Raw genomic sequence first — 13927 nt, 5'->3', positions numbered from 1 at the left:
AAGACCGACGTTTCATTGTAATTCGAGGAATAGTAAAGTAATCACACTATTGGGATTTCGTCTATTGGTACTGGTACTTGAAAATACGCCCAGAAACTGCTAAAAATGACGAAAATTAGTATATTATAAATGCGAACCATTCGAAATCACCAAACAGGGTTGCAAAAAGTGGATTTAACAAGCCGTTAACTGGAAACTGGGCAGTCAACACAATGACTTTGACTCGACTCGAGTCATAATACCATGACTCGGACTCGACCCTATGCTGGGTGACTTGGAGTCAGACTTGACTGGGTGATGAATTGAAAACGACTCGACTTGACTCGAGTCAAAACTATAAAATTGAGATTGACTTGTGACTCGGAGCATTGTGACTTGGTTACAACCCTGCTCAATACATACACAATGGACTTGTTACACTGCAGCAAATGCGATCGGGCTGTAGCGACAAAATCTGTCGGGAAACCAATATAGATATTCTAACTGGATTGAATAGGCATGCAGTTGCGCCATTTGTCATTAAGCAGCAGAGATGAGCGGATTTGAAATTTTCATGTCCTAATCCAATCCAAATCCGAATCTTCAAATCCTAACCGCGGACCTAATCCCGAAATTTTGTAAATTCCAATCATAATCATAATCCGATATAAACTTGGAATTCATCTGAGAAAGCCCACATCTTACGCCTATAATTCTGTAAAAAGTACTAGAACGCTTAATGAGTGCCTAAGTACGTCAAAGTATTTTGGTGGGACGAGATCAATCTCCCGAAAATCGATAAATCCAATCCTAATTCATTGAATAAAAAATCTGAAATCCAAATCCGGTTTTTCCAAATCCTTATCCATGCTCATCTCTGTTAAGCAGGCAATATTGCGTAACATCAGACATCGCAAGTCGCAACCCTGATATGCGCGATGCAATTACTCGCCAAGTCAAATGAGTTTTGCACGTCAATTTACAGCGCTTCATTGTGCTGGCAAACTGTCGATATGTATAGAAAACATTGTTACGCAATACCCGTTCTAGGTGGAAGGCTTGAAACCTAGATTGACCGTGTCGCAGCATGCGAAACATATAGTACAAAGCTACGAACGTTAGGCTACTGGAAATAACACATTTCCGAAGTCATGATCATCCCACAAAAATGTCACAAAGTGCAATGAAATCGATATGGACGAAAAAAATACCAAAGTATTCGAGCGAGATGATGCGTCCGGCTTCTTGGTCGTAAGGTCGTGAGTTCAATCCCCGGCCGCAGCGTCAGACCAATGACTCGAAAACTGGTGTCAGCGGCGCTCTCTCGCTAGGCGTTAGGCATCCACGGGTAGCATGGACGTGTCGACTCTAAATGACCTTGCTTGAAGGTCGCATCGCATCTCCATCGTCAAAGCATCTCGATGGTGCAAGCGAAAATAAATCTGATATCTCTGTCTTTAATGTTATGAATAACAGGCATCATATTCTTTGTGGTGGCATAAAAGGTACATATTTGAACTTTGACATATTACGTTATGTTACTCAGGTACTCGATTTTGCACAGTCCTTATTCTTGGGCTTGGCTGTGGTGACTAGTTCATTGTGACGTTATCTGTTACATCGCGCCACAATGGGTCTGCAACTTCACGTCATCGTTAACATCAACAAATGTCCTCCCCGAGTTCATAATGCTACACATCTGTCCACATCTCTTTATGATGCCGCGATCTTGCAGGGGCTTCAATACGATAGAAACATAATCCTGAACGAATTTGTTGTTGCATTGTCAGAGGCTACAACGGGAATTCGACCTACCGACCTACTCGATGCAACATCTGTTGTAACAACAGCACTACCAAGAGGTAAGTAATATACCACGTGCATTCGTGACATCGACAAAAGCATGTATTGTCTTTTGTGTGTTAGACTTTTCTCTGTGTTTTATCTTGCCCTTTGGTCCGATGATGCTATGTTTACAGTTCAAATTTTCGATTAGATCCATTTAACAATATTGCACTCTCGCATAAATAGTATCTTTCGGCAACAAATGTACTAATATATTCATACATCAACTCTGAAAGGATTCCTCATCAATATTCAACAGAATGCTACAACTCAGAAGATTCTGGTCAAAGTTACCGTGGCACTGCATCAAGCACCATCAGCGGAATCACTTGTCAATCCTGGAGCTCACAAACACCGCATGCTCATATAAGGTGATCTTACTTGCGTGGTTTTAATTCGATCAGCTACTCAACAACCTCAGTAATCTGTACCGCGGTCATATGCCAATCACCAAAGAAGCAAGCATAGAGTTAATAATTAGTATTCCATCAAATTTAGTACCGGTAATAGATGAAATGAGAGTGACTCTGTCAGAATCATGTCTGTGGTAACGGAAAGTGTCTAGTCATTTTACTAAATCATATTACCAGGAAAAATCCGTAGGGTTCATCAACTGCCCAATCCTTGCATTCACCCATCCACGACCTTGCCGCAAATGTGAATGAATATTGTATAATTACTCGACATTTTGACCTCTACACCGAGATCATTATCGCACATATAATTTCGAAATAACAAGTCACAGAACTTACGTGTTGCAGAACTCCTGAAGATAATCCAGAACAAGGATTAGATTCCAATTATTGCCGCAACCCCGATGACTCCGAGAGACCGTGGTGCTTCACAAATGATCCGAATGTGTGGTGGGAATACTGTGACATTTCCGTGTGTGAAGGTGAATTTCCAGCCTGATGCGAGCGTTAAGTTCGAATCGACACATTTTCTTTTTCCTTTTCATATTGGTTTGTACATATAAGGGATTGTCAAATTACCAGAGTTTCACCACCGTGGGGGACCTGTACCGAATTTCAGGCTGAATTGTTTTGACTGATTTTATACAATTGTGTCACTTGTTAACCCATGCATTGCATACCTCCACATATGTATTTCCAAAATCTCAAAACATCATTTTGGATCGCAGATGGGTCAACGGGCTATTTTATGGTTGGACACAACTTTCATTGGATATTTACTAGGCATTAATCTTGTTTCTAGCAAGTAATGGATGGCTTTCATAGCCGATGTATGATATTTTCCCGATTGCTCAGTTCTATTTAGGTTTTTTTGCCCATTTCTTATTTATGTAACGATCGTTGTGGAAACGGTAGACGGGGAAAATGACATTCATTGCCACATGTGGCATAATTAACAATCTTGCTGCATTGTCCATTTAACAAATTGACAGAGGTGGTCAGTGACGAAGTACTTCTACTTTTTCGAAGTACTCAAGTAGTTTCCCTCAACTTCTGGTACCTAGTCAAGTAGATCTGATTTTTGCTAATTCTATTTCGTAATATTTTGTGATCTACTTACTTATTTTTCGCTATTTTCAGTTTGTCAAGTAGAAGTAGTTTAATCCTCCATTCAGGAATATAGCCTGAGGAATTTCGGGGCTGTTTTCACGGAGTATCAACATTTAATTTTCATAAAATTTGAGTAAAGCCCAGAATTTTCGTCGCGCTTTGCGCACGGTGGATTCGGTGTAACCAGTATGATTTCACGAAAGTATCGGTGACTATAATTTAGGTAGCGGGTTGGCGTGGTTACGATCACACCACATTGTCGCCCAAATGAAATATTTCATCACAGTATATATGGCTCATCATAACATTTGAAACTGATGTGATGATTGGCGTGTCCTAATCTGGAAAAGTGGACTCGGACTTTTTTTTAGTTTTAGAGCTGTTTTAGCATATCACCTTTGAAACTTTCTGGACTAAAAACATGAAATACATTTTCCACTTTTAGAAGTAGTATTTATATTTCACTTTCAATTCCCAGTATCATATACTTTGAGTTCTAATTAATATCAGTTCTTTTGTCTGGATAACATACATGTTGAAGTATAAAAGCAAATGGAGCTACACAATATGGAATTTTTACGATCCACCATATTTTATATTAACGTTTACTAATCGCGCAAAGTGTTTACACCGTATCCTATACAACTTCTCCGACTAAACTACGGGCCTTATGATATGGGGGAGGGCGCCATACCATGATATTTTCTAAAACGTGCTGTTCAAGTAAACATAGGACTAGTAATGCATTTCCATATCAATACTATCATTTTCATACCATGATGCGGACGAATGCTATGCTGTCGAAAAATTTGATACCTCCTGGTACGCATCAATATGAAAAAAGCTCGGTACCTTTCGCATAGCTCAATTTGCACATTTGACAATTCGTGCGAACGAATTACGATCGTTTTCACAACTACGTACTTACTTGAGTAGATTTAAAGTCAGTCAATTCTACTTCTACTTCAAGTAGTTTTAAGTTGTTTATGGAAGAAGTACTTCTACTCGTACTTGAGTAGATATTTATGTCTCTACTTCTACTTGAGTAGCTTTCTTGACTACTTTGACGACCTCTGCAAATTGATAAATGTTCCATTCTATTAGCAGATTCATCTGAAAGCTCAACACAATCAATTATACCGACTACTGCAGTTGATACCACAAGACGTCCAGCGACATCGAATACCGGTCAGTTATCTCACGTCAGTCAGAAATGTGTTATTTATTGATGTATTTTGAACATGTTCAGCAACCTCCGAAAGTTGGACCGCAGGAAGAATGATTGATGCTACAGCGCAAGATTTGAAAACAGTGATTTCAAATTTCATCAATGGCACTGGGACTGCAAGTAAGAATTAAATGAACTATTTGCACGAAGATCGAATGTCTAGCTGTTAACAAGTGATTATGCATCTACACGCATAACCATATCAATTAATACATCATGTCCTATGAAAAATCTCATAATTCTTCAGCCATGAATGAGTTGTCTAGTGACACCTGGTCCATACCAAGCTATTTTTTATGACAAATAAACTATGTGTGAAATGAGATCATTTTGGATATTTTTCTGCCAAATAGATCTATTGCTATGATACCACTTGGTTCCATCTTAAACATTGTGACGTTCCCTGGCTGTGGCTGATAAAGTAAGACCGTCATCAGGTGTTCAAGTCTACAACTAAATGCGAATGGTTCTCTCTTAGTTGATCAGCCATTGAAAAGATGCCGATCCCATCTCTGCATGATATCATGATCTCAAAAGTGCTTCAATCTAATAGAATTATAAATCCTAAACAAATGTATTAGAAGAGCTTCTTAGATGTACAGAACTTCAATACCGGTATACAATTGAATAGTTTATTCATTATTCATATTGAAATGAACCCGAATATTTTCGGCTGATACGCATCAGGGGTAATCGTCGGCAATTAGTAAATATTGGAATGCGCATTGTATATCAACAATGGTATCACAAAATATAACGTCAATACAAGATACAATGTATCATTACAAATTACATTGTCAGAGGCTACAACAGAAAGTCGACCGACCGACGCTCTAAAGTCAACATCTTCTGCAGCAACAGCGCTACTGAGTGGTGAGTATTATACTACGTATATTCCTAATATTCGCAAAAGCATTTGGATATTTTGTCTCTTGTATGTGAAACTTTTATATGATACACCTAGCCCTTTAGTATCCTACGTAAATAGATCACTTTGGAGTCAAATGTACAAAATTTTTCATAATGTTCATACATCAATTCTGGAGGATACACGATTTACCTTATCGTGACTATAGTATTACAATTCATATTCACACAATGAGTAAGCCGAAACCGACCACAAGTTGTAATGTCATAATTAATATTTAGCAGAATGCTACAACTCAGAGGATTCCGGTCAAAGTTACCGTGGCTCCGCATCAAGCACCATCAGTGGAATCACTTGTCAATCCTGGAGCTCACAGACACCGCACGCTCACATAAGGTGATCTTACACAGTGTTAAGTCTATTACTTATTGAAAATCTGCAGTATTCGCTATTAGTTGTGTGCCAATTGCCAAAGGAAGTAACAAGTAAGCATGGACTAAATTAGTAGTATTGAGGCTATTGGAATTTTTCAATTTGCCTATCACAATTTATATGTATTTCCAGATTAAGCAACATCTGCATAATGAATAATATATAGGCCTACTTCAACATTATTATATTACATCATACTTAGTAATGTATAGAATAGGATTGACTCTTTCGGAATCATGTCGCCGAGTCACCAACTGTAAAAAAGTACCAAGCCATTGTACTATATTGATATAAATGTGACTTTTAGCTGTAGAGTCAACTACTGCCAAATTCCTGAGTTGACACACCCGTGGACTGTCTTAAAGTATAATTACTCAGATTTTCAATCTCAATGTTTAAATGAACATCGCTTGCATATTTTTAAAATTACAAGTCAAAGAACTAATGTTTTGCAGAATTCCTGAAGACTATCCAGAAGAAGGGTTGGATTCCAATTATTGCCGCAACCCCGACAACTCTGAGAGACCATGGTGCTTCACAATTGATCCGAATGTGTGGTGGGAATATTGTGACATTTCCATGTGTGGAGGTAATCTTTGAATTGATTACAAATTTAAGTTTGACTCATAACATTGTTTCCTAGTCATTAAGAGTTATATTATAAATATAATATGAGTTATACTGCTTGCATAGGTCAAATCACAGTGTATAAAATAGCCTTACCATTAAATTGTAGTGTCTAAATTGTAGTCTTTAATCAATTTTTCTTCACTTACCGCCATCATCATATTGACTCTCACGGAGTGTATAATTTCAGTACTCGATAAAATCATCTCCCACTACTCGACCTGAATCATTAACATTAAAATTTCATTTTTGATCCCATATAGTTAATAATGAGTTTCTCAAATGGACCTAACTTTCATTGGAAATTGACTAGGCATGAGTCTTCTTTGTGGCATTAATTTAATGGCTTTCATAGCCACTATGTGATATTTGCCGGATTGATCGACTTATTTAGGCGATTCTTTTTTTTAGCTTGCTATTGGCAATCTTGTTCCAAGAATGGAAGATAAGAAGACCCACATTCGTTGCTACTTATGTCCAAAATTTGCAATCTTGCTGTACTTCTGAATTATTGAATAAACAGTTGTATGAAATTTACGTTCTATTCACAGCTATGCCAGAAAGCTCAACACCATCAAGTGTATCTACTACTACTGCTGATACAACAAGTCATCAAGTTACCACAGATACCGGTCTGTTATCTCACTTTAGTTGGAAATGTGCCGCTAATTGACATATTTTGAACGTGTTCAGCAACCTCTGAAAGTTGGAGCAAAGCAAGAATGACTAATGCTACAACACAAGCTTCGGAAACAACTATTTCAAATCTCGTCAGTGGCACCACGGCCGCAAGTAAACTATGAGCATATAAATAAGTGCAATATGTCTTCAGAAAAAATCTCATATTCTTCGGTCAGCAAAGAATTTTATCTAATCACACCTGTTCCGTGCGAGAGTATACTTTTATGCCAGTGTATCTGTCCTTATGAAATGAGGTAACTTTTGGATCTTTTTTTCTGTCACTTGAGCTATGATACCAATGGACTGGTTGAATGAAGACTTCAACAATTCTGTGATAGCATTATTTAAAGAATAGAACAATATCAATTACATAATAATATTACAATCACGTAATCGATCAAACATGCAATGTGTTCTGAGGTGAATAGCATTAACAGTATCAAATCGTAAGCGATATAGTCACGGTGGAATCTTATATCCATACTTATATTCATCACATTGTTTCAAAGTTAATCATGGCCAAGATATAGCCTGGCCGCAATGTTGTAACAAAGTCACAAGGCTCCGAGTCCAAGTCATCGAACAGAGGGTCGAGTCCGAGTCATGGTATTATGACTCGAGTACTAGTCCAAGTCATTGTGTTGACTGCTCAGTTTCCAGTTAAAGTCTTGTTAAACCCACTTTTTATAACTCTGTTTGGTGATATCGAATGGTTCGCATTTATAATATACTAATTTTCCTCACTTTTAGCTGTTTCTAGTCGCATTTTCAAGTACCAGTACCAATAGACGAAATTATAACAGTGTGGTTACATTACTATTCTTCGTTATTACAATGAAATGCCGGTCTTGGCCGTCTGAGTCTCGAGTCATATGACTTGGTTCGAGTCATACGCAATGACTCGGGTCCAGGTCGAGTCAATACACAGTTCGACTCGAGTCCAGTATAGTCATTTTCATGTTTTGAGAAAATGACTCGAGTCAAGTCGAGTCTTCAGAAAATCGTGACTCGATTCATTACAATCCTGCCTGGCCGAATTGAAAACTTTACATTAGGTTAATTTTCTCAAAATGTGTAAAAGGGACATAAACTACTTCCATGGCAAGGATATGTAGGGTTGTAGGCGTTGAGGCTTTAATATTGTCCGCACGTAAATTTTTCTTTCCTTTCGAGTGCTTCAAATTTTCTTCAGGTGGATGCAGGGAGAATGAATTCCAAATTTCCGATCGCTGTTATTGGATCGATATCAAACGATGGGGAAGCTACAGTTTTTACAGTGCATATGCTCAATGTGTCCTCGGTGACTCCGTTATTTCCGATATATCTGATGCGGACCAGTTTAACAAGATTAAGGAACACATAAGAGATAGAATACCGACAAGTTGGGACCACGTTTTTATGTGGACTGGACTTCGATTGAACCGATCTGTGAGAATGACTGCATTTTTTTATGGATAATAACCTGTAACATGAGAGTTAGTGTAAGAAACATTCTTTATTCTTTATCGCCACGGTGCTACAGTTTCTGTGATGCAGACTTGGATAACTAGATAATTCTTGTTGTAGTAGATAATTCTATTTGTCTAATTCTACTAATTATAATTATAATTATAGACTGATTATCTAATTCTAATCTAATTAGTGAAATGTTTCTGTGATCCAATTCTACTTCTAATGTAATTTATGGTTTTCGTGAAAATGCTACAATGCTATTGATTGGAGCAAAACGTTGGTTATTTAATTCTAATCTAATTTGCAAAATGTTCCGGGATCTAATTCTAATTATAATCTAATATCTGGTTGTATCCTGAAAATGCTCCAATGCTATTAATTAGAGCGAAACGTTGGTTATCTAATTATAATCTAATATCTGGTTGTATCCTGAAAATGCTACAATGCTATTAATTAGAGCGAAGCGTTGGTTATCTAATTATAATCTAATATCTGGTTGTATCCTGAAAATGCTACAATGCTATTAATTAGAGCGAAACGTTGGTTATCTAATTATAATCTAATATCTGGTTGGTTACGTTGGTTATATATACGTTGGTTATCTAATTATAATCTAATATCTGGTTGTATCCTGAAAATGCTACAATGCTATTAATTAGAGCGAAACGCTGGTTATCTAATTCTAATCTAATTTGCAAAATGTTCCGGGATCTAATTTCAATTCTAATCTAATTTGTGAATTGTTTCTTTGCTATATTTATACTCCTAATCTAATTGGTGAAATGTTTCCGTGATCAAATTCTAATCTAATCTCTGGTTTTCCTGAAAATCCTACGGGAGAACTGTATAGTGCGAAACGAGCGAAGCCTGTTGCACAGGCATTTGTCATTCTCTCGCTTATGAGGGTGACCTCTGATTTGATTTGAACTGAACGTGATTCAATTTCCAAGTTTTCACTAATTCAGTAACGGAATTCAGAAAAAAACTGTAGCTACAATTCTAATTCTACTCTAATATGAAATAAAATGTGCAGCTATAACTCTAGCTATAACTCTAGTCGAATTTGGGAAAAAAACTGTGTAGCTGTATTTGTAATTCTAATATAAATGGGAAAGGTGAACATTACTTAGTATCCGATGTGATGACAACGCCTACCATCTGATTTCCAGACTTCTCCTGCGACTTTGAGTGGAAATGGAGATGGTGTGTATGCGGAATGGTCACCGGGCAATCCAAAAGAAACTACCAGGAACGCAAACGTTGTCCTTGTGGTTCATAAAGTCAGCGGAGTTCAATGGGAAGGAATGAGAGATATGGAAGCTTCAACCACAGTTCATGGATTCATTTGTCAGCGCCCTTTGTCATCTGGCAAAGCTACCACGACGATATCTGCTGGTCGGTTATATTATGATTGATGAGGGTTGTGATCAATGTTCCCTTTAAGCTGCGCGCGTGCGCGGCCGCGCACTGCTGACGAAGTCTCCGCGCACAGAAAAACGTATCCCGCGCACAAGAAAGCCGAAGTGATGACCTTTTTTTCTGTCGTTACGCACTGTTTTCCGAGGGACCGCGCCAGTGAGTTGTTGAGTGTGCGCAGACTCGTGAAAAATTAGAGGGGATATTGAGGGGCAGTATTTGATATTGAAAGCGTGTTGCCTTTGGGGATTATTTAACGCAATTTTTCAGGGAAATAGCCACAAAATGACGACTTTCAGGATTAAACGAACTTTTGCCTTGTCGGAGCACTACGATGCATATGGTAGTAGTGGATGGGAGATGATGAACTAATCTAAAGTCTTATTCACCTCTCCAAACCCAAGATACCCTATACCAGGCCTGAGCAAAGTGCGACCCGCGGGCCCAATTCGGCCAGCGGAGCTATTCTGTACGGCCCGCGAAAGGTTGCTTGAAATTGAAAATATAAAACCTACTTTTTAATGTTGCTGTGTATGGACTAAAACCATAGGATGTATAATTGAAGCTGAAATTCGTTTACTATCAAGCCCATTCGTTAACATGCCGCGATTACGCAGCCTATACGTACCTCACATGCCTAATCCAGATTCAAAGTAAAGTCAAAGTAGCAAATTATACCGTTACAATTAAAGTCACAAGAAGTAACCAAACCTTCTTTCGGGGATATCTAGACTCTGCGGCCCGCGAGAGTCTGAAGAAACTTACTAAAATATTGATAAAATGCCTACTAAAAATCGAATTAATGCGGGGACTTGATTAAACTTATTCTTAGTAGGCTATATTTCACCATGATAATTCTAAGGCAGTGGGTCTCAACCTGGGGGACCCGTGCCCCTTTAGGTCATGAAAGCATCTGAAGGGGATCGCGACACTGAGCTCAACTGAAAAATTTTCTCGCGCACTGCGCGATTTACTTCCAATTCATAATTATATAGCTCTGTATTTTAGTATGAATTTCATATTTAAAAATCTCTCATCAATAGTCGTAACCTCCCATGCCACCAAACTATCCGTTAGGTTGGCTATAGCATGCTGGTTGCGTTTTGTGATATGACGATAAGGGGGCGCGAAATCTACACATATATAGTAGAAACGTGTTTAAAGCTAACATGGTTATGATCCCACCCCTAAAACCTCAGATAGTCGAGTTTCTAGGTCCAGAGGACTTCACCGTTACCAGGCAACAGCTTCAAAGTAAAAACTCTGATATGTGCGCTGATCATTGTATTTCATATTTAATTAAAAGATCTCAAGGTTTTTCAACTGAACAGTATCTAAATTATTTTGGTGATGAAAAATGTGAGAATGATGAAATTGTTCGTGTTTTTGTAAAGAGCTTGATTACAGGTGCCTAATAAACACATTAAATGTATACATCTGTGATTCGTGATATACTTAACACAGTGAGTCAGTTTTGCGCTGAGCGGTTGTATTTGGTTCGTATTGTGTACGCTCACGGATTGCTTCTAGACCAGGGGTCACCAACACGCGGCCCGCGGGCCGCATGCGGCCCACGAGGTCATATTTTGCGGCCCGCAACTTGATTTGAGATTTCGGAAGAAAGCTAAGAAAACATTTTGCAAATGCTGAAATTGACCTGCAAAGGCCGAAATACTGCCAAGACCGAGACGTTTGGAAAACGGCTTAGGGCAGTGGTTCTGAAACTGTGGGGCGTGAAAGCATCTGAAGGGGCGCGGAGCTGCAGTCAACTAAAAAAATTTTCGCGCTAGGCGCGATTTACCTCGAGTTCATTCTTATAGTTATTGCTCTGTGTACGGTCCCGAATTCACATTATAGAATTCTCTCATCAACATTCATAACCATCCATGCCATTAAACTATCCGTTCGGATTGCTAACTTTATGGATGCATTTTGTGATGTGACAATAAGGGGGGAAGACAATTTTCAGTATCATAAAGCGGGGCATGTCAATAAAGGTTTGAAAACCACTGGCTTAGGGCTTCTTCACAAGATCAAGCTTTACGTGGAGATGTCTTCCATCTAGTAACGTATCTCGCTAGCCCCAAAAAGCGTTTCAAGGTATCATGCACAGCTCAAGGTTCAAAATAAAATGAAATTGATGACGGTGATATTCTGTTCTATTTTTATTCCTTTAATAAAATGTTACTTCTTTTGTGATCACTATGCCCATCGCCTATGTTAGGTAGCACTGCGTTGTACTGACATAGAGTTTTAAAACGTGGTTGCCTACTTTATATCGATATTGAATTCATGCGGCCCGTGGCCGCTACGAACTTTGAAATACGGCCCGCGACCCGTTTTGAGTTGGCGACCCCTGTTCTAGACCAACCTGTTCTACGGGAAACAATTCGCGATATTACCACTATAGTGATTCAGTGGACAGGATACCATAGTCATTTGTCCCCGCGGAATATGTAGGTCACTACACGTTAAAAACACCTGTTTTCAAAACCGATCGTGGAAAATCAACAATATGCACGATATACAGTGTAATTAGTTCCACGAAATACACAATGCACGTCCATGAAGCACCACAATGACGCTGTTCCGAAGCTCCATAGGCTGATTTTCGACTGCTAGCTAGCTCAAAATGCTGCGTTTCTGGCTTCGAAATGCAACATTCTTGACTTCCGGTATTTTACGCTTCACGAGCGAGCAATTATACTACTAACACATCTCACTCGATCAGCTTTACCTGTAAATGTGATAATGTGAGCAGAGACAGGATTAAAATTGATAGCAATATATGCATTTCTCGATGATATTGACCGATTTGATCATGAATTATAGAAAATTTTTGCGCTTCGCGCGTTTAGTCGGAACGCCCACTAAACGAAGACCAGACACAGATGATTAGTAGCGGGGGGAAAGCGTGCAGCCCGAGGGGGGTCTGGGGGGCGAAGCCCCCCAGAAGTTCGGTTTATCACCCTATGGGGGGCCTGGTTGCGCACTGTTGTCCAAGGGCCTGCGCAGTGAGTTGGGGTATTTGCGCAGACTCGTGAAAAATTAGAGGGAACATTGGTTGTGATACATCATAAAAAAAACGTTTCATTTTACGATATTGTTACAATTTATAATTACTATTCCTTAACAATATGTAAATATTAATCTCATGAAAATGCATTGAAATTTAGTTATGTAATTCTTTTTGAATGTTTAAGATGTCACATAGTTTTGGCATACATTTTAATGCATTCTTGTCATTGCTATTGTTATGTGACTGCGACTTGTTAAACATTGAGTTTTAGGATCATATTTATTGAAACGAAATATTACAGATAGCGCTGCAACAACCACTATGCCACCTTTGAGTTTTGTTACATCATCTATGAGCCAAAATGAAATTTCTCATCATCCAATATCGACCTCACAAGCAGGTGGGTTCCTGGTATTTTCATTATTTTATTATGTCTCGAACATGGGAACCACTGATTTGGACCAAAATGCGGTTTAGCATCTATCTCGGTCAATTTTCACTTACAATTTATTCAACTATGCTTTACTGAAAACTTACAATTTATTCAACATGTAGCTGCAAAATTTACAAACAGATGTGCTCATCTCCTTCAAGCAATTTTGACTACCGGTAGTCATTCGAATTCCGCCATATGTGTTAATTTATATGTCGGTCGGTGTAGTTTTTTTGCATCATTGAATCACAAAATCTTTGAGCAGTCCCGTATTCCAGTTTTCCTAGATTGCTACAGCTTCTCTGACAACGGAGCAAGGTACAGAGGGAAAGTAGCTGTTACCAAGAGTGGACTTCGTTGCCAGCATTGGAATTCTCAATTTCCTCACATACATAATAGGTATGATTATTATCATTATTAGGTA

At 38.6% G+C, this 13927-nt stretch overlaps 1 protein-coding gene and 1 long non-coding RNA gene across 11 annotated transcripts in view; one reads left to right on the top strand and one right to left on the bottom strand.

Annotated features, from left to right (window-relative positions):
* LOC145432992 (uncharacterized) overlaps positions 1-13927 on the bottom strand; it is a 365973-nt gene that overhangs the window by 231719 nt on the left and 120327 nt on the right. The gene's annotated exons all lie outside the window — the stretch shown is intronic.
* The window catches only part of LOC145432971 (uncharacterized), a 77364-nt gene that overhangs the window by 18976 nt on the left and 44461 nt on the right, over positions 1-13927 (top strand). For 6 of the 10 annotated variants that reach the window (XM_080309820.1, XM_080309817.1, XM_080309819.1 and 3 more), the window contains exons 11-24: positions 1770-1841; positions 2084-2195; positions 2586-2719; positions 4452-4535; positions 4597-4695; positions 5377-5448; positions 5725-5839; positions 6331-6464; positions 7054-7134; positions 7196-7294; positions 8376-8611; positions 9805-10030; positions 13372-13470; positions 13782-13902. In XM_080309820.1, coding sequence (XP_080165946.1) covers positions 1770-1841; positions 2084-2195; positions 2586-2719; positions 4452-4535; positions 4597-4695; positions 5377-5448; positions 5725-5839; positions 6331-6464; positions 7054-7134; positions 7196-7294; positions 8376-8611; positions 9805-10030; positions 13372-13470; positions 13782-13902 — 1684 coding nt within the window. The remainder of the gene's footprint in view (positions 1-1769; positions 1842-2083; positions 2196-2585; positions 2720-4451; positions 4536-4596; positions 4696-5376; positions 5449-5724; positions 5840-6330; positions 6465-7053; positions 7135-7195; positions 7295-8375; positions 8612-9804; positions 10031-13371; positions 13471-13781; positions 13903-13927) is intronic. The other 4 variants (XM_080309812.1, XM_080309813.1, XM_080309815.1 and 1 more) reach the window with 4 other exon arrangements.

This window comes from Botryllus schlosseri, chromosome 2 (assembly GCF_051294905.1).
Source record: "Botryllus schlosseri isolate E-star chromosome 2, Bs_hap1, whole genome shotgun sequence".
Lineage (NCBI taxonomy): Eukaryota > Metazoa > Chordata > Ascidiacea > Stolidobranchia > Styelidae > Botryllus > Botryllus schlosseri.
Note: the sequence above shows the minus strand (reverse complement) of the source record. Positions and strands in the feature narration are given on the sequence as shown.